The sequence below is a fragment of the Cydia pomonella genome, chromosome 26, assembly GCF_033807575.1.
Source record: "Cydia pomonella isolate Wapato2018A chromosome 26, ilCydPomo1, whole genome shotgun sequence".
NCBI lineage: Eukaryota > Metazoa > Arthropoda > Insecta > Lepidoptera > Tortricidae > Cydia > Cydia pomonella.
This window is the reverse complement of record NC_084728.1, coordinates 8,038,316-8,057,126: the sequence shown is the minus strand read 5'-3', so window position 1 is coordinate 8,057,126 and position 18,811 is coordinate 8,038,316. Positions and strand designations below refer to the sequence as shown.

General features: G+C 38.3%; 1 protein-coding gene across 1 annotated transcript in view; it reads left to right on the top strand.

Moving 5' to 3' along the window:
* Positions 1–18,811, top strand: part of LOC133531863 (uncharacterized) — a 106,576-nt gene that overhangs the window by 46,428 nt on the left and 41,337 nt on the right. Inside the window, 1 exon segment of the mRNA XM_061870259.1 lies at positions 12,478–12,616. Within this exon segment, the coding sequence (XP_061726243.1) occupies positions 12,478–12,616 (139 nt within the window).

Genomic DNA, 18,811 nt, shown 5'->3' with positions numbered 1-18,811 from the left:
TACTGTGCGCGCCGCCGGCACGGGAATAGTAACAGTAGTAGTAATAGTATTATTACCGAGTCAGGAATGGCCTCATCTATCTGGTGTGGTATGGTTAGACCGGGATGCAGCGACCGTACGACCGTATCATATGCGGTCAGGTTTTAAATTACGTAAACCAGCGTAGCGACCCTGAACCCGATTTGCAATACGTTTCCAATATGTTCTCACGTTGATACCGGTTTACTTGCTCATTTCAAACGGGTTGTGTATAAAGATAGTCTGGTCACACTCGCGTATAATGTTTAGGAAGGAATGTGTTACCAAGAACCAGAGACTAGTTAATTCTAAAAACATGTAGCTTCCATACTAAGCTACGTTGTAGGCAGCATCACTTAGTGAGTTAGCTTTTAGCTGCGCTCTAGCCAACTTGATATTTTAAGCTACAAGGTTCGGGAAGAAGGGAGACGCCACACTAGCGTCTCCCGAACGTCGGCGTCTATTCATCTGACCGCTGCTCGACGCAATGTAGGCGCACAGCGACACCATTTTCCATATCGCTAACGCAGACGCAGAAATATGATCCTTTTTATTCTAAAACATGAACATATTTTTGGAGTAATATGCAAGCATAATGCCCTTCCAGGCGGGCTGTAATTACATTAAAATTGGCCAACAAACTTAAACGAACTGACCTAGTTCCGTTATTCCTACTACACTATTGTAGTTTCGGGCACTATATTTAACCATACATACATAAAATTGTTATCTGTTCATCATAATTAAACATATAATAAATTAAACATCTAAGGTTTCATTCGTATCCGGAAACCAAAGTTTTAAATCTAAAGTTTTCTATCGTTTAAAAGCGGCTCACTCGCTCTAGATAAAAGCCTGTTTAAGTGTCTAGTTCCATTGTAAAACAGTGTACGCTGCACTAAAGCAGAGGTATTGTTCTCAAGCGAAACGAGATACGCTTATCGCCAACCTTGCAATATTGGGCCATTTATTGGACCCAGACCAGCACTGGACCCACGGGCAGTATAAGTAGCAAATGTTAGGCGTCTCTTTTGCTCAACTACGAGTATCTTAAGTACCGATGTCTTGAAGAACAGAAGTCTTAAAGATCTTAACCCACCGGAGCAGGAAAATCGGATCAATGTGGAACATCTTTCATCTTTTTCTTGCTTCCCTTTCTATTTGTAATTTTTTGCTCCTATTATAGGCCCCACCCGGTATACTTGTGACAGGGGTTAGGAGCTTCAAGACGAAGTTTTTGTGCGTGTGATGGTTTTGCGAGGTGAACGCTAGTCGCTACAATGATAACATTATGCCAAACTAACCAAACGGTTAGAAATTTGCTAATAAACTAACCGTGGCTCTAGCACAATAATTGAATAAACTTGCCGCCAACATTGTACCAGACATTGGCCCATTGGCGCAACCGCAGGACGCCTGCAAGGCATCACCGTCAGCTGCTCCGAAGGCCAGGATATCGACACTTAACTCGATCGTCAATCTAAAAACAACTCTCTCCCCCACTCAATACAGCCCTAAATCAAATAACACACACCTCTTAGGCGGTTATCACACTGGATGCGATTATCACGTCGCTCCGATGTTCGAGCGGGATGTCGCTATAATACACGAATTGCGTTGTTTCGCCTCTCGTTGTGCACCTTGCGAATCGCATGCAGTGTGATAACCGTCTAAATGAAACACTCGCACCACTTACCCCACTCAACTCGCATTTTTCATCTGTATCCCATCGGTCTAAAGTTCAATTTCGCTTGCGCGTTACGTGTGAAACGAGATACCTATATTGTTAGGGGTTTCTTGGACTTTGAGTTGAGTGTTTTAACTGTTTAAGTGCAATTAGGTGTAATGGGCCGTTTAAATTTGACTTACACGTGGGCCGTTTTTTGCCTGTGAAAAACACTTTGGGTATCTATTATATTACTTCATCTATATAGATTCTACCCACTTGAGAAACAACTTTATTTATACCAGCGCAAGTGGCGGAAACTATACCTGTATAATATAACTCCATGGTTGCAATAATAAATAAATATGAAATATTTATGTCATGGCCACACGTTTCTTTCCTTGTCATCCAGTGGTGGTGCGTCGTTAATACTTATTTTATAGACAGGCCTGAAGCTAATTCCGATTGTCTTTAAGGCGCATGGCACATTGCATCCGATTCGTACGTCGTTTCGAAGTTTGAGCGAGACAACGCTATGCGCGTATTACAGCGACATCCCGCTCGCACGTCGGAGCGACGTCTGCCATGCGCCTAAGGTGCAGTAGGTTCAGAGAGCGAAGTTTTTGAAAAGTCGTAGAGCTTTTTCAGATCACAGTACGGCTACCAAAAATTTAATTAGCAATCAATCTTGAGGCCTTTCTCGAGGGCTCTATCGATGTGAGTCCTAAGTTTTTGAGTATCGCTCGATAGAATAAATCACGAACATATGTCAAAAATGTTTGAAGGAACTTATGGATTATGGAAAACGAACATAAAATTAAACACCTCTCGCTTACGCTTACGCTCAGTGAAAGTGAGAGAAGAACACGAATTTACTGGGCCTTAATAGGCGAAGTACCAGACAATTCGAAAATCGGGCAAGTCAGTGGGCATCAGAGGGCCTACCGCGAACCACGTTCGACGTGTTGCCTCTCTGTCGCACTTGTAAATTCGTACGCAAGTGTGACAGGGAGGCATCACATCGAACGTGGTTCGCGGTAGGCCCCCAGTTCTATAGACGCCCCACCACAAATGTCCACATACTTGAAAATTGACAAACCTATAGTACAAAGAGCAACACTCTTAACTATCCATCGGTGTGGACCTTATTCCTCTTGTAATAAGGTCCACCGATGGAGAGTTAACAGTTTGTTCCCGTTCAGTCAGTAGCTACCGCATTGGTAACCGCTGCATAAAAGAAACAAAGGCTTTTGTTTAACAGATTAGGGTCTGAAGCGTAAAAATAATTTGATAAAATTCATATTATACCTAGATGTTGCATATCAAACGCGTAAACAGCACTAAAAAATCCGTGGAGTCAAATGGTGCACGGATTATTTTATACATCAAACTTCTATGAAATTATGACGTTTACTTGCCACTTGCACTGTCTGGGCTTGGGCTATCAAAATCGCTGCCAACTTATCTTGGTCTGACTGTCAATGATCACATCGAATCGCGAACTTAAAATGCATGCGTCGAATGTCACTGACTGTACCCGAGTAACGGCTGGCGCGGTCGATGAACCCGGTTACGTAAGCGCCGAAAATCGCGAAACGTCCGCTCGCGAGCGACCGTGGGTTCCGCGCGAATATACGTTGGTTTTTAGATTACTTTGTGAAAAGTAACTTTTGAATCTGTGCTCTTGACCGGATATCGCGAGTTTACATTTGCGACCACAATCCACCTCATGGCGTAAAATGAACACATATTCTGGACCTGACCATTTTATTTTTGAATATGGATTTAAAAAGCATAACGATATTCACGGCGGACCCAGTACTTTACTCGTTATCACTAAGGCATGAATACCGGAATCCCGAAATACCGTAATATCGTACCAATGTGTACAATATTGCAATACCGGAATTGAAGAGGACCAATATTACCCATACCCATTTTAATTATACCCATTGGTTGACTGGTAGAGAATGTCTTAAGAGACATTAAGAGTTTCTGAAAATATATGAAATTACTACTAAAAAAATACTGGCGTAAAAAACAAAGAGCAAGCTAAGAAATTAGATTTCACTTAGATATAAAACGATTACGCTTACGCGACGCTTCATACGCAGAACTCTACGTGTCTCGTACTCGTAACGTTTTTATGATACGCTTACGAGACGCTTACGCTTCATGTGCTGAGCATTGAGAATTGTCCGATTTTGGATGCCCTAATAGGTTATCACAGATCATGAGATTACCAATAATGGATCTTGTAACACTTGAGCGGAACCCTAGATTTTTTTTAAAGGTGAATATTATGGCTCGTATTTGATTACTTGGAATGGAACCTCGGGGCCCCAAGGACTCTTAAATTGGCCTCTAAACGGTGCTCTTAAAATGATCTCTTTCCAATAGCTTTGTGCCCACGGGGTTTGTTCTTAGAGCCATCCCACACTAGCGTCTCCCGTCTCGGCGCCTAGTCAGCTCTATGGCTGCTGCTCGACGCAACGTTGATGCAACTGTGTGTAACACTAGTGTGGGGTGGCCCTTGTGAGTATTTACTATGAGAATCTTAAACGTACATATCTGTACCGTTTATTCAGCCAAACGGCTACATTATCCAAACTGCAATGCCTAGAATAACCTACATGACGTCAGGTTGAGTCACATGGACCCGCCGCCAAAAAACCCATGTTACGCTCCCATTTTAAAACGACATGCTTTTATTACATGAAACTTGACATGAACATTTACGTGACATATATCTATGTCTGGTACTAGTTTTCTTTGCTGAAAATTGTTATATTTACACAGACGTTTTACATTTGTAAAGTTTATACTCGCTATCGAGAACGTTCTCCATTTACTATGGGGAATGTGCTCGCGCGAGAACATCCTCCTTATAAAACGGAGAACATTCTCGAGAACGGCACAAATATATATACACAATTGATATAAATATGTGGTAGGTACTTGAATGTTCATGTCAAATGTCATGTTGAAAAATGTGGCTTTCCAGCAGAGAGAAGGGTCCTTATGCTTCATCTGCAATAAGGACGTTTCTATCAGAACTTCTGTTAAAATATCAGATGGAAACGTCCTTATTGCACTTGAAGCATAAGGACAAAAAGCCACAGATACGTATGTCAGTGACATTTTACTTTTTAACTGCAAGTAAATTCATATCTAACCTAAACTCTAAAGCCTATTGAAAAGAAGAAGAGCTATTTATAATTCCTATCTCTTTTTTAATAATATTTTTACAGCTATAACAAGGATAGGAAAATGATAAAAGTCGAGGTCCAAGATTAAGCCAACGTGGGCGGATATTATTCGCACACGGCCCTTATTATTATTAGCGGGCGGCGTTATTGGCGGGCCTGTTACTACCCGGGAATATATAGTTAGGAAATATACTTTGTTGGGAATTAGAAAGGAAGAAAGCGAACGTCAGATCGGAATTCAAAAGTTCCATGCCATAACCCCTAGGCCACCCGGGTCACGGCGATAAAGTTCGAATTTTCACGAGTATATGCAATCAAAATTTTGGTATACGCGGTAGATACCTGGTGTAGCTAATTATATCTGTCAAGAGCTCAAGGGTAATCCGAAAAGGGTTTGATAGCCGGCATTGTTAACGGAACCCATTTGTTGATTACCTCTATTAATACAATTTCCTCGGCCGTCCAATTCGCGACGATAATAGCCTTTATTTTCTGAAAATGGAGGGTGTTTTTAGGCGGTTGTTCTAAAAGTGACTTCAACGGATCACACTAATTAACTTTATATTTGTAAACAACTTTCAGTAAACAAAGTTGCTTTGTGCGTCGTCTTTGTCGGCTTATTTTACTTTTCTACAATAAAAACGCAAGTTCTAATCGGCCAGGGGCAAAAAAAAGGCTTTTTTCAGAAAAAAATAACATTTTGTCGAGGTTTTGGCAGCTAAGCAGACCTGCTATAGCTATAGTGTAATAATTAAAGCTTTTCTAAATAAGTACGCTATCTAATAGGTTGTCTGGAAGAGATCGCTCTTTAGCGATAAGACCGCCTGTTGTCTGCCTCTATCACTAATCAATTGTTTTTCTTTAAGCCGTATCTTTTACTGAGGTATGCCAATAAAGAGTATTCTATCTATCTATCTATCTACGCCTAAGGCCGAAGTGACCTATTCAGTTATACAAATAAATTTCATAAAAGACTAATGGGTGGGGTATTGGGATGGGATAGGTAATGTCATTTATGCTGTTAAAACATAATTTCTTACATTGGATGTAAAACAACCTGTGCAATAATGCATGTAAGTGAGTTATGCAGTTTAAAACGTGGTTTCCTCATTATATATCTTTTAATTTTTATATAATAAAATAATTTAATAATAATTTAGCCTATATACGTCCCACTGCTGGGCACAGGCCTCTCATGCGCGAGAGGGCTCGGGCTATAGTCCCCACGCTACGCTAGCCCAATGCGGATTGGGAACTTCACATACACCTTTGAACTTCTTCGCAGATGTATGCAGGTTTCCTCACGATGTTTTCCTTCACCGAAAAGCTAGTGGTAAATATCAGATGATTTAATTTTTATGTGACAGCCAAATCTATTTTGATTCAACACGCCTATACCGACATTACCGGCACATCTTTGTAAACCGGAGATTGATCTAGTATCGCCGCTGTATCGTCTGCGGTAAATGGGGTTTTGTGGCCCATTTCCGGGCAGGAAAATATTTGTCACAAAGTAAATCCTCTTTTAAAGAAAACTAACAACACAGGTCGAGCGAAACAAGCACAAAATGTAGAATTTGTAGTTCGGAGAGTTTTGTTCAGACTACTAAATGTGTATTAGGATTTTCTTCCATATAGTATAGTACAGAATAAATAAAAATGCTTATAAATAATAATTACTATTTGTCAAAGTACTCTATATTTATACTGTTATTATTCGTTTTGAACTTTAAAAAAATGTTGATGTTAACTGGGAAAAAAAGCCCGTAAAAGACCAGTAGTAACTACAGGGATTTTTTTCCAGTAAGTAGTTACCACCTGCATGTTTCGGTTTGGTGATTGGCGGTAAAAAGTGGGAAAAAATTCCCAGTAGTTACTACTGGTAACAACTTGGTGGTAACTAGTGGGAATAACTCGCTTTTAAGTATTGCTGACTGCATTGACGTTAATTGTACTTATATCAATGGCTGTAATTTCTATTAACAGGCAATTAATACTCTACTACTAAACTTACATAATATATGTACGAGAAGTTTCAGCTCAGTCGAATAATGGGATACGAGTAGAAAATAAATAAATAAACTTGTAAAATATAATTGTTAGTTTAGTAAGGTTTGCAGTAATTGCTTAATACTAAAGCTGAGCTGTAGGATACAAAAGAACCGTTTCTAGTATAGTAAGATGGCAGCCACTAGCTTCCTACCCGGTCGGGAGCGGGAGTAACGTAGCGCACCGACGCGTGACCAACCACGGGACGGAACTATTCTGACTAGTTTTTACGCAACCACACTAAAAGTACGTACAGAAGTCTCACTGCCTAACAAAACTGATGTTTGACACTGAATTAGTTCCTGCATAACGCATTAGTCGTCTGACGTGCCCTCGCTCATTGCTCATTATGCGGGCTGTACACACTTGTCAAGACACCCCGAGACAGGTAGAGAACGAATGTATACATACTGCTCCCTTCTGGTCTTTCTCATCTCGTCTCGCGCTTCTCCGATTGGATAGGAGCGGTGCCGAAATTCGGCGAGAGTGTGTACAGCGGGCATTAGACAGTTTTAATGCTGCTCGGAGCAGTCATGAGGTCATAATCTGAGCGCGCCCGAACAATGAGTAAAATATCTTAATCTAAATGAAGCAATAATTTGGTACTGATCGGGAAATGCAATAACCGCTTATACCTATGATAATTGGCAATCGATTCACCATACCGCATGGCCCGCATACCGTAATTTCTAAGTAACTAAGATTTAGTCGCGAAATAAAAATTCGAAGATACCGAAGGAGCGGGTTCAATATCGTTTATCTGTATTATGTGATCTGGAAACATCCGATATTTGCTGGTAAAATATTCCATGACAGTGCCAAGTTATCTTATGTTTATGTAAAAACATGTTGCGAGCCAAATACAGGCTCGCAAAAGCTGGATTATAGCTATAATATTTTGTAAGCTTATTTCTTGCAACAATCTGAGACTCGATATTAAAAAATAAAGGATTCATCCAAAACCACAAATAATAATAGAAATCCATCTATTATCTGTTAACAAAGAAGCTGTCTAATACACAGTATAAATTGATATTTTAGATTTATGGTCTAAAATATCAATTTATACTGTGTATTTATGATACTCTTACTGAATTGAAATATTATTTTGCACGATTGCTTCATCATAACTGTAATCACAAACGGAGTGGGCGGAATATCCACATTTGAGTAATCACGAAAACGTGTTTTACTCGTAATTTCAATAAAAAAATCTAATATAAATCCTAAAGAGCAGCATAATATAAATAGCAAATAATGTAAACAAATATGACAGCTTTTCTTAGCATTTTGAAAGCTCTAGATAAGATAAGATAATCATTTATTTGATAAAACATGAGTTGATAAGCTGTTAGTATACAAATTCAGTTCTATACATGTTCGGCTGGAATTTCAGCATTCAAATATTAATCACAAAAATAAATTACAAATATAAAAGAAGCCGTACTGAAAAATATTGGGAAAAAAAAATGTCAATGTGTGTCAATGTCAAATTACTAAACCAAATTATCTAAAAAGTATGAATTTTAAAATAATTTTGAAAGCTCTAGGAGGGTAGTTTTCACTGAAATATTATAATTAACGTATGTTTTAACTAGAAATCGATATAAATAAAAGGTTTAAGCGTATCAACTGCTGATAATATCATGATTTTCCTCAAGTTTGCATCATTTGCCATTTCTACTGAACTCCACTTTACGTATCAATATCGTTTCAAAACGCGGTATTTCCATAATAAGCACGCGGATAATAATCATGAAGCCCTTCTGGTTTGCTTTCATTCTATTCGTTGGGACGTTACCAGGTTTGATATTTACATCGCTTGGCGACCGCAAACGAGAGTTTTTCGACCAGTATAAATGGGAACTCCTACGCGCTTATCAACATAATGGTCAATTGTATACCTTATTGTAATGTAATAAGGTTCTAACGATCAGTAATGAGTGTTGCTGTTCAGTATGTCGAGTAAACAAGCATCTTTACAAGCCAAGTTTCCAAAAATATATTTAAACGCCTCTAAGTCACTCACAATAAGGGCGTGTAAATATATTTTTGGAACGTTGGCTGGTAAAATGTTTGTGAACTCGACCCTACTGTATTTTTTGAATACAAACGGTCGCAGTTGGAATATAAGGGCCAGTTGCTTTGATCTGATTTTTTTTTTAATATAAAAAGCCGTAGTAATTGAAAGCTCTCCGGAAGTAATTATTTATTAATTCTGTTTCCATTGACGTAAATATTTAGAGGGAATAGAAAATCCCACGTTAGCGAAAATCTTTATTTATTCAATCGCTCGTGTTTTAGCGTCATTGACATGAATAAATCGTAGTCTTATTTGTGAAAACGAAATATAACGGATAATGAAAGCTATGTTCGTTTTCATTGGTTTCACAAGTAAATTAAAAGAATCGTAAAATAAAAACCCAATTGATTTGATACTGAAATCTTATAATTACTTCGTTTATTTTATTACAATTCAATACAATCAAGCTGTTTGAATATAGGGCGTGCCAAAAATGACAAAACATATAAATAACAATAACATAAATTATAGATTAAAGTATAGTATTTCACATTAGAATTCAGTTATAAGATACAAGTATCATGCAACATTTTATACAATAAAATAAACTTAGTCTAAATTATGCATAACAACCATACAAAATAATCATGCATAATTAGACTGTGAGCTCGCTTCCCTCCTCATAATTATTAATTTTACTAGTTGTTTAAATTAATTTACCTAAATTGAAATAAAAACCTAATTTATTCTAGCAAAGTGGGATCGGCAAAAAGTTTAATTGAAATACCAGAGCTAGCCACACTAAGGTTTTTTTCCTTATTTACTATTCCGTAGATTTCTGAGAATATCAATTACCTTAATAACATTTTAATCTTTCGCTTTTAGATATAAACGGAAACCATTAAACTTATCTACTTACCTACGAGTACGAGTATAGATCGTGCCATTCACGAAGACGCGTGACTTGACTCGTATTGTCATATTATTAGAGGTTAGATTTAACAACTTGGATGACATGAACTATATTAGTCTGTTCCTTAAATTTATAACGCTAGTTTATTATTTATTAACCCCCTTATTCATAAACATGTGCTAGAGTTGACAAGCCGCAGCCGCTAACAATTGTTTGTCCCTTTCCGACGTGTTGGTATGATGGAAAGGGACAAACGATTGTTACCGGCTTGTCAACTTTAGCGCACGTTTATGAATAAGGGGGTTAAGTTTGATGCAAACATAATATTGTTTAGAAACATACATGAACTGTACGAGTATATACGATGTAATTAATTTGACCTTTTTTAAATCGTTTAAGTACTTTTTTAACTGTCTGTACCTCAATAAATACAGCCGGTCGTTATCCCTTTTTCGTTTTTAATTATACCTAAAAGGTTAACCAGTAAGATTACTAGGTATAAACGTAATTCGTTCCAGTAAGTTAGAGTTAGATAAGCCTCGCTCGGTTACTAACACTTAACTCTATGCCTAGTTATTATGTATGAGGGGAATCGTGAAAAATTTAATGAACAATAGACCTTATAACATTGGAATATAGCATACAACTAGTCACCTAAGTTACGATCACGGATGTACAGCCAGCAAAACGATTAGGCTCGCATATATATATGTAACCAGGGGTGCTAAGCTAATTGTTTTGCTGACTGTACATAGAACTGTCACTCTTTCTTGCCAATCAAAATTGACCCGTATCACCGAACATGACATGATGATGAGACTAGAGAAATTGTTCCGAAAGAGAGAATCAAAACAGGACTGTGTCTCACTCGCACTAGTTACAGTATTGTAATATTGACTTATTGTATAGCTGGCATTATTGTCTAATGACGTCATTGCTCCCTTAAAACGAGATGGGATCCTCTAGTTCTTTATCGGTCACACTTGACTGTCGAACTCATCAGTCCAGTAGAAAACGCCAATCGGCACCGTCACGTGACTTTTCCTAACATCTGTAGTGCCTATACATTTTTTATTTTCTTTTGGCGTTTGTCGGTGTTCGATTTTAATCTTGGCTAAGCCTCGAAAAGTCCGTAGTTGCGATGAGATGTACGTCGGCGATGAAAAGCACGGACCGTATTATCCATTCTAGACCATTTTATCACCGCGTCCAAAGAACCCTCGAAAGATAACATTAAAGTTAACAATGCATCAAAATTGATGGCGGCGTCCGATAACGGAACCCGGCTCGGAACCGCCTATAAATTCCTCCGGGGAACCCCATTACTTACCCCTATCTAGGGGATCCGTTCTATTTGTTTCCATACTCACTAGGCTATAGACCTACTTGTCAAAGGGTGGAAGAAAGAAGGGTATTTATCTATATAGGGTAAATTATACTAATATTGGCGCCGCTCCTATGATTTGACACTTAACCTTATTTAGTGTACCCAATCTTTGGGTAGTTTACCCTATTTAAATACAGCTCAATAACCTAAACATACAAAATATGCTCTCATGCCACATTAATACATTTTATGTATGAATACAATTATTACCTATCACACTATAAATATCGTAATAAGTTGTCACATCATTGTTGCCGATTTTAAAAATATTGAGTACTCACACATTACGATTAATTGTCTTACCGTCAATTAAAATTATCAATCTATTGAAACTTTTTAGCGAAATAAATCATTTCGTAAAGGGAATTTAAAAATAGGTACATATTATTCTGATTATTTTCCAATATCCCCAGAGAACCAAAAAACTTTCAAACGTCCCGTTCAGTTCTATTCTATAATATCTGTCGCTTTTAGCATATATTCCCTTTCGATATTTCTCGGTTTTAGCTTTCCATCATGATTATTTTGTTACTTTGTGTAGAGTATATTGCTTTTAAGTATAAGGATGGCATTAAGCTAAATTGTCTCATAAAAACTCTGTTATACATGAAAATGCAAAAAATAGTGTATTTACGACGAGAGCGTTACATACATACGGTCAGGTATAAGCGCGCAAAGCCAATGTATTAAATTTTTTGAATGAGTGTAATGCGCAATAACGCGTGATACTAAAATGAGGAAAATGTAATGAAACTAAATCCAAAATCAGGGCCCTTTTTATGTTTTAATTTAAGCCATGATAGGTATTACGTTTTCTTCAAAGCCATAATCGGGGTTCACGTAAGAGTTTGTTAGAAGTGAAAAGTGCATTTTCTTAAGATGGCAACATTAGTAACCAATAACATTCTTATAAAACTCTTAATCAGGTATTTCTAGTTCAACATATAGGAAACAGGCGGGCAGGCATTCAGACAGGATGGATCGCTTTAATCGCTTATCGTATTCATTCAGCCCAATTCCCTGGAGTTAGAGCTGCAGGTTACTCTCCCGGCCGCATTCCCACAATATTCCCCTCAAATCTTCCTATTCTCCTGCAGAACAGAAAAGGTCGACATGCTGTCTGTTTATCTCTACCGAATGCGACGCCGCGTACATAATTTTGTTTCTAGATAAATTGTCTTTTTGCTAATGAGTATTGTCTTTTGTGAACAGGAGCACCACCTCCAGAGGGCGATATGCACGGGGCTCATCATACCCACGCCGGAAGTATGCGACGTCCAGGACCTCGAGTTCTACGAGCGGTGCTACCCGCCCGACTACAAGATGCCCAAGCAGCACATACACATGCAGCGTGAGTAATGTCCTAATACGTATGTGGATTATGTTTTTGTATAGTCTGCTTGATGCTTCATTTCTTTCACAGTCTCGTAGGATTTTGGAAGGAATCCCATGTATATCTTGCGTGTATCCATTATACAGTACCTGGTATACCATTTACCTGGTAAATTACAGAAATAGCTATTTTTTCTGGGCATTATCGCGTCTCATTATGCTTAGGGAAGAAGCAGATTAAATGTCGACCGCACCTCGGCTAATATACCTCATTGGTGTGAGGTGATATTGATCATGAGGCATTGAGGCACTCTCAGTGAAGCATATTAGGCCTCAAAGACACTTTATTTATTCATTTGGATTGTGTTTTTCTAGTCTGCTGGATGATGTGTTTCTTTCATAGTCTCGTAGGATTTTGGAAGGAATCCTATGTCTATTCCTCTTGCGCGTAACTATTGTCCTATTTGTCCTTTAAAATTAACATTTTAACATGACTGATGAATGATGGAGCTTTCACTACTACATCGCGCTCTAATCGCTATACTCATACTCATTTATTGATAATATTATTAAAATATTATATGTCATTGTCAACATTATAAAATAATTTTAAATAATTGCGAATAGTAAAAAAAAATATATGTTAAGAATTAAAATTACAATAAAATAATATAATTATATGCCTTATAGTACCTGTTGTTCCATATGTAGTTCGTGTCATCCACGATGACGCGCAGATTTATCAAATCCAACCTTTAATAACATGGCAATACGAATCTATAACCTGGTAAATGACAGAAATAGCATTTTTTTTTCCAGACACTGTCGTGTCGCATTATGCTTCACATACACATGCAGCGTGCGTAAGGTTCCGAAATATCTACGTGGAATTTGTTTTTATTAAATTGTCGTTTCTTTTGGGATCGGTAATAGGGTTTTTGACAGTAAGTTGCCCTGCGCTACTGTAGTCAAAAACAATCTCGATATGTTTAAGACTAAGACCTAAATTTGACGTGACATTTCATATGCTTGTTTGCCACCGTCGTGGTATGAAAAAAATACTGCGCCGGAAAATGACAGTGACAGGTCTTTGATCTCGTCACTGTCACGTTATGTCTCGGCCACGAAAAAACGTATCATCAAGGATCGCCACATTTGTTTTCCACAGTGTGGCGTTCTACAGTAGGTTAGGCCTTGGAGCTCAAGCAAAAACATATACTAAGCGATTTTTCCATACAGTTTCGTTCGTTCGTTTTATTATATATACGCTGTTAAAAGTAAAGTTTGGCGGACCTAATATAAGCTACAAATGTAACATATATAAAAAAAATATACTATGTTAAGCCCGAGAGTACCTGTAACCTACCTACTATTTTAAAATAGATACATAAGCTCATCCATTTCCAAGAAGCAAATAAGAAACAGTAATTCGCCTAATGGTCCCGTCGGAAGCTCAGCACCGGCCATTACGTCAGCACCATGCTGAGATGGGCCCATCTCGTGCCACTCTATACCCTGTATTTTTCTGTAGTTAAGGCAGTTGTCTGACCGGCGACAGTAAGCGGAAAACGATAGCAAGTGTTACATGTCAAAAAATGTTCGCACCGGCAATGTCACCTATAAAATTATAAATCAGTTTTTGCATCGGGTCTTACTGTTACACCAAAATTTTTTATGCAAGAAAATACTCACGCCACATAGGGCTTGTGCACAAATCACGCGAGGTTTTTCGGCTACTTTTCCTACTCCCCCTTGGTGATATTTGGTGAGGTTCTTGGCGAACCCCTCCTACCCCACATAACCTCACGTGTATTTTTATAAAAAAATATGCGTTCGACCTAATTTTAAGATAAATAGTATTATATAGAGTAAATCTTGTTTAGACTCGCTATTTTGAAGTGCCAAGTGAAGAAAAATACACGTGAGGTTTTCTTATACCCCCCCAACATGATCTCTCGTGATTTTTTCGTGACCCCCCTCTCCCCCTATCGAACCTCGCGTGATTTGTGCACAAGCCCCTACTTAATATATCCCAGTTCTAAACAAACAGAAAAACTATCGGAACTCGTGTCGAATGCGGAATCCTGCCGTCCATTATGTTGTAAATTAGTTGCTCATTCTACAAAGTCATTCTTCCTCGTTGAAATCGCAGCGTGTGGCCAAGGCTTTAGCTTTACAAACTTACCACAAGTCTGTATATTCCGGATACAGGTACATTTGGAAAATATCGCTATGTCACTTTCTTTTGTGATATTAAAGAAAGAGATGCATCGGTATTTGTATTAAAACGCTTGTAGCCACTTAAGATATACGATACATCCACATGCAATATGTACCTACCTGTAGTATAGTTCCCTCGGTCAAATTTAACTGATAATATAAAAAAAAAACTAACAAAGTCCACCGTTGGACAGTTCAGAGCGTTGCAGTTAGTAAGGGCCTGTCTTACAAATTGATTGGTTTCAATGTGAGCTCGTACTACCTACATATGTTACTAAACACAAATAGCAAATGTACGGACTAGCACTTAAGTGTAAGGCTTGAGTGGACGCTGGAAGCGGAGCGTTCGGCGGAGCGTGCAGCGTGGCGTCGAGCTCACAAGTGATCTGAGCAGCGTGAACTAACGCCGCTCCTATATACGTTTGGGCCTAAGTAAAAGACAGAAAGCGTCCTAAAAATCTGATGCCCTTCAATGATCGAGTAGATTTCTGTCACATATTTTTAGTTATTATTTTCTGACAAATACCTGTTATTAAAAAAAGCAGTCAGCAACGCAAAAAATAGAAAAACAAAGCAATGAAAGCGTGCATACGTTTATTCGAAATAAAATTGGCAGTGAAATCTCTTTGACGCAATATTCCCTTGCCATCCGATCAATTGCAATGAATAAGCGAAGATGAAAGCGGGGAATAATCTCGAGCGTTCTATTTGGTACAGGCTATATGTCTGGACTAAATTGATTTGCAGGTACTCATCACTTAATTAGTCCTTTAGAAGAATACTTAGTTAGTAGAGTTAATTAGTACTTCAGAAGAGTGGCAAATGGGTAAGCTTTGTTTGATAGAATGCACAAAGGCCTGGTTAAAGCGGAATAAACCACGTACACGAAATGTATGAAATTGTGTGACAGATGTAACACATACTATTAGACATCTAATGTATAATTCTATACATTAGAGGTACAACCCCTAGAACACCCATAAGAGTAGATCCGCGTATTTATTTAACAGAAAGCCAGAGCTGCATGGTACCTTGACCCCGACTTCCTTAAGTATCAACTTAAATGCGAATGCTTTTTGTACAAAAACCTACAAACTATTACGAACACAATCCTACGACAAGGCTGAAGTGATTTACCTGTTTATAAGTACTATTGTGTACATCTTAGTAGGTCTCAGTACCTACGTCTTTGGGGGTGGAGAGCTCGAAGAGGTTCTATTGTCAAGAGACTAAGAGCAAATATTTTTATCTCTCTTGTGCTCGTCGGCACTCAGCAAATATTTTCTCTCTTAACTATTTTGTTTCGAAAGAATATACTCTATTAGAACTATTTAATGACTCAACTTTTCAATAATGGGATACTTATTTACTTCGAAATTTGCCATTCTTGCTAATAGTTTTGACATAGCATTAAAAAAAATTCAATATACTAACATGTAGTAATAACAAACTGTCCTTGTTTACTAACAATGATTTATGGAATCTAAATGTTCTGAAATAAAGATATTTTATTTTTTTATTTATTTTTATAGCAATAACATGTATGTTTTTTGACTAGTTTGGCAATTAGCGTTCATACTTCATAAAATTCGATTGCTTGCCAGTTGGCTAGAAACAATGTGACTGTTTATTATTACCAACCTTGAAAAAACTGAAAGTCAAATTATCTTCGCCATCGAGAAATTTAAGAAGGGTTTCGGCCCAAGAATGTGCGGGTCTCAACTCTCAGCTCAGATGGTATGGTAACGTAATAGGTAGTAGTCTCCACTCTTTTTCACTTGATAAAAATTTTGTTTGTAGTGTTCCGTACGAAACTTTGTTCACGGAGCACTTATGGGATCACTTCGGTCTTGCAAATCGGTTAGATGCGTTTTTCTCAGACTGTTTCGCGTAGATAGCTAAAATATGGAACTGTTAGCTTTTACTACCGCTAACAATACCGCTTATTTCATATTTTAGGGGGGAAATTAGAGGGTTGAGAGGGGTAAGCCGATTTTTTTGTTCAGATTTGAAACAAACCTTTACCAAATAAAGAGTGTGTACCTTGTGCAAGGATGATTTTCCATATACAAACACGCTGTGATTAAACCGAGCGTACAATTTGCACGGAAAAAGCCCCACCAAACAAACACGTTTATAACCCCTGGCAGAGCATTCTCATTGATCGCGCAGATTTAAAATTAATAAGTAAATATATTTAATAAGATTTAAAATCCGCGATTTAAAACATTAAAACATATGTGTACGTCAAGGAATTTGATTTCAGTGCCACTTCGTACCCTGTGACATTGACATTGATAGTGTCCGACCGAAGTTTGGGTGCCGGTTTCGGCATAAAAACCATATCGGCCATAACTAAAACTGACGAACATGTCGGCCTCGCGGAAAATGTATTTTCTGTAGTTTCCGACTGAAGGTTCGGTTTCGTCTTTGAGTATGCAACAAAGCAATATACTAAGGTGCTGTGGACGGACGCGGTGAAATGACCTACTTGTGAACTTGTAATGCCGAAATGCCTATCCACAAAGCTTTTCGGGTGGCTCGAGACCGAGAACGCTGGTGACAGCTCGTTGCTGAGAAATGCTCGCTCAAGCATAAACCGTGTGCGGCATTATGCAAATATGCATCTGGCATGATTCGGCCTTAATGTCTAGTGCAATGGTTCTTAACTCGGTCTATAATTTTACCCTTTTGGAATAAGGTTTTTTAGCTCCGTTGGGGTAATCCCGTTCGGAACCCATGAAACAAAAAGGTCTGCTATTTCGGATAATAGACTTAATTAATAAAGTATGTCCGGTATTTGCATTAAAGTAAAAATTAACATGTTTGTCTTTCTGTGTTGCACTAAAACTTGAATAATTCGGTCAAAACATGAAATAATCCAACTACAGCGGTAATACATCGTTGTTCCAACAGTGCCCGCCGGCTACCGTGATGAGGACTATTATATTAGCATACATTTTAATCCTTTGAGGAAACAATTGGCCCGCGAAACATTCCACCCGTGGGAAATATAAGCTTCAACTGCCGTGGTTATAATAATACACACAGACTCATCGTTTTGTACGTTATACAATCCAAACGTACTGCTACTTTAAATACTTGAAGCGGTAATAACAGATATACGAATATAACTCTATATGCTGTATACGGTACAGAATTTCTTTTTATTGTACATAGGCTGATACATTTCTCCGTATAATATAGTCGTTAGATTTGTAGCTGGCTGTCAACGGCTTATTCATTGTCTATTGTTAACTAAAACGGCGCGGCAAAAAAAAGGGCCTGGTCACTTTAACCGGTTATTTAATTACAACTCCTATGGTAATTGAAATAAGATTCAAAATGAACAAATGGAAAAATAATTTGCGAGTGCTAGTGTGATCCCTATACGGTTACGGAGTGCCGGCGAGTCGAACGCTACAGAACCAGCCTAAAATATGTCCTCGATATGCGTAACAAAGGCGCGTTATCGGAGAACACACCTACACTGGTTTTTTGAGCGTTAGACTAGCCCGCGCTCAGGTGCCAATTAGAATTATACGACCCTTTTTTTGCAGATAGTGGCACGCGCCGTTTTAGTTAGCAATAGACAATGGATAAGCCGTTGAGGGCCAGCTACAAATCTAACGACTATAAATACTGTTTCAAAATACTTATTATAAAAATGTGTTATAAATATGTTGCGTCTAGTGCCTAATTCGTGTAGTATGTTGAATCTAGGATATCTAGACTGCTGAATAAAACTATAGCGGACTGTATACACTAATTTAATTACTGATAATTACAGAGGTATTTTTGGCGCGACGCGATATGTGTGCGTTCCGCGAGCCGTGATTTCGATTCTGACCGTCCCCCCGCGGACCGGCCCCGGTCCCCGTCGCTGGCTAACCGGTCCGGTGACGTGACGGTAGACGTCATCGCTGTTGCTGTGGAGTTAATTCGATGCGGCGGCGGGCTTGTCGCCAACATATACTCCCGGCGTTGAAGAGCT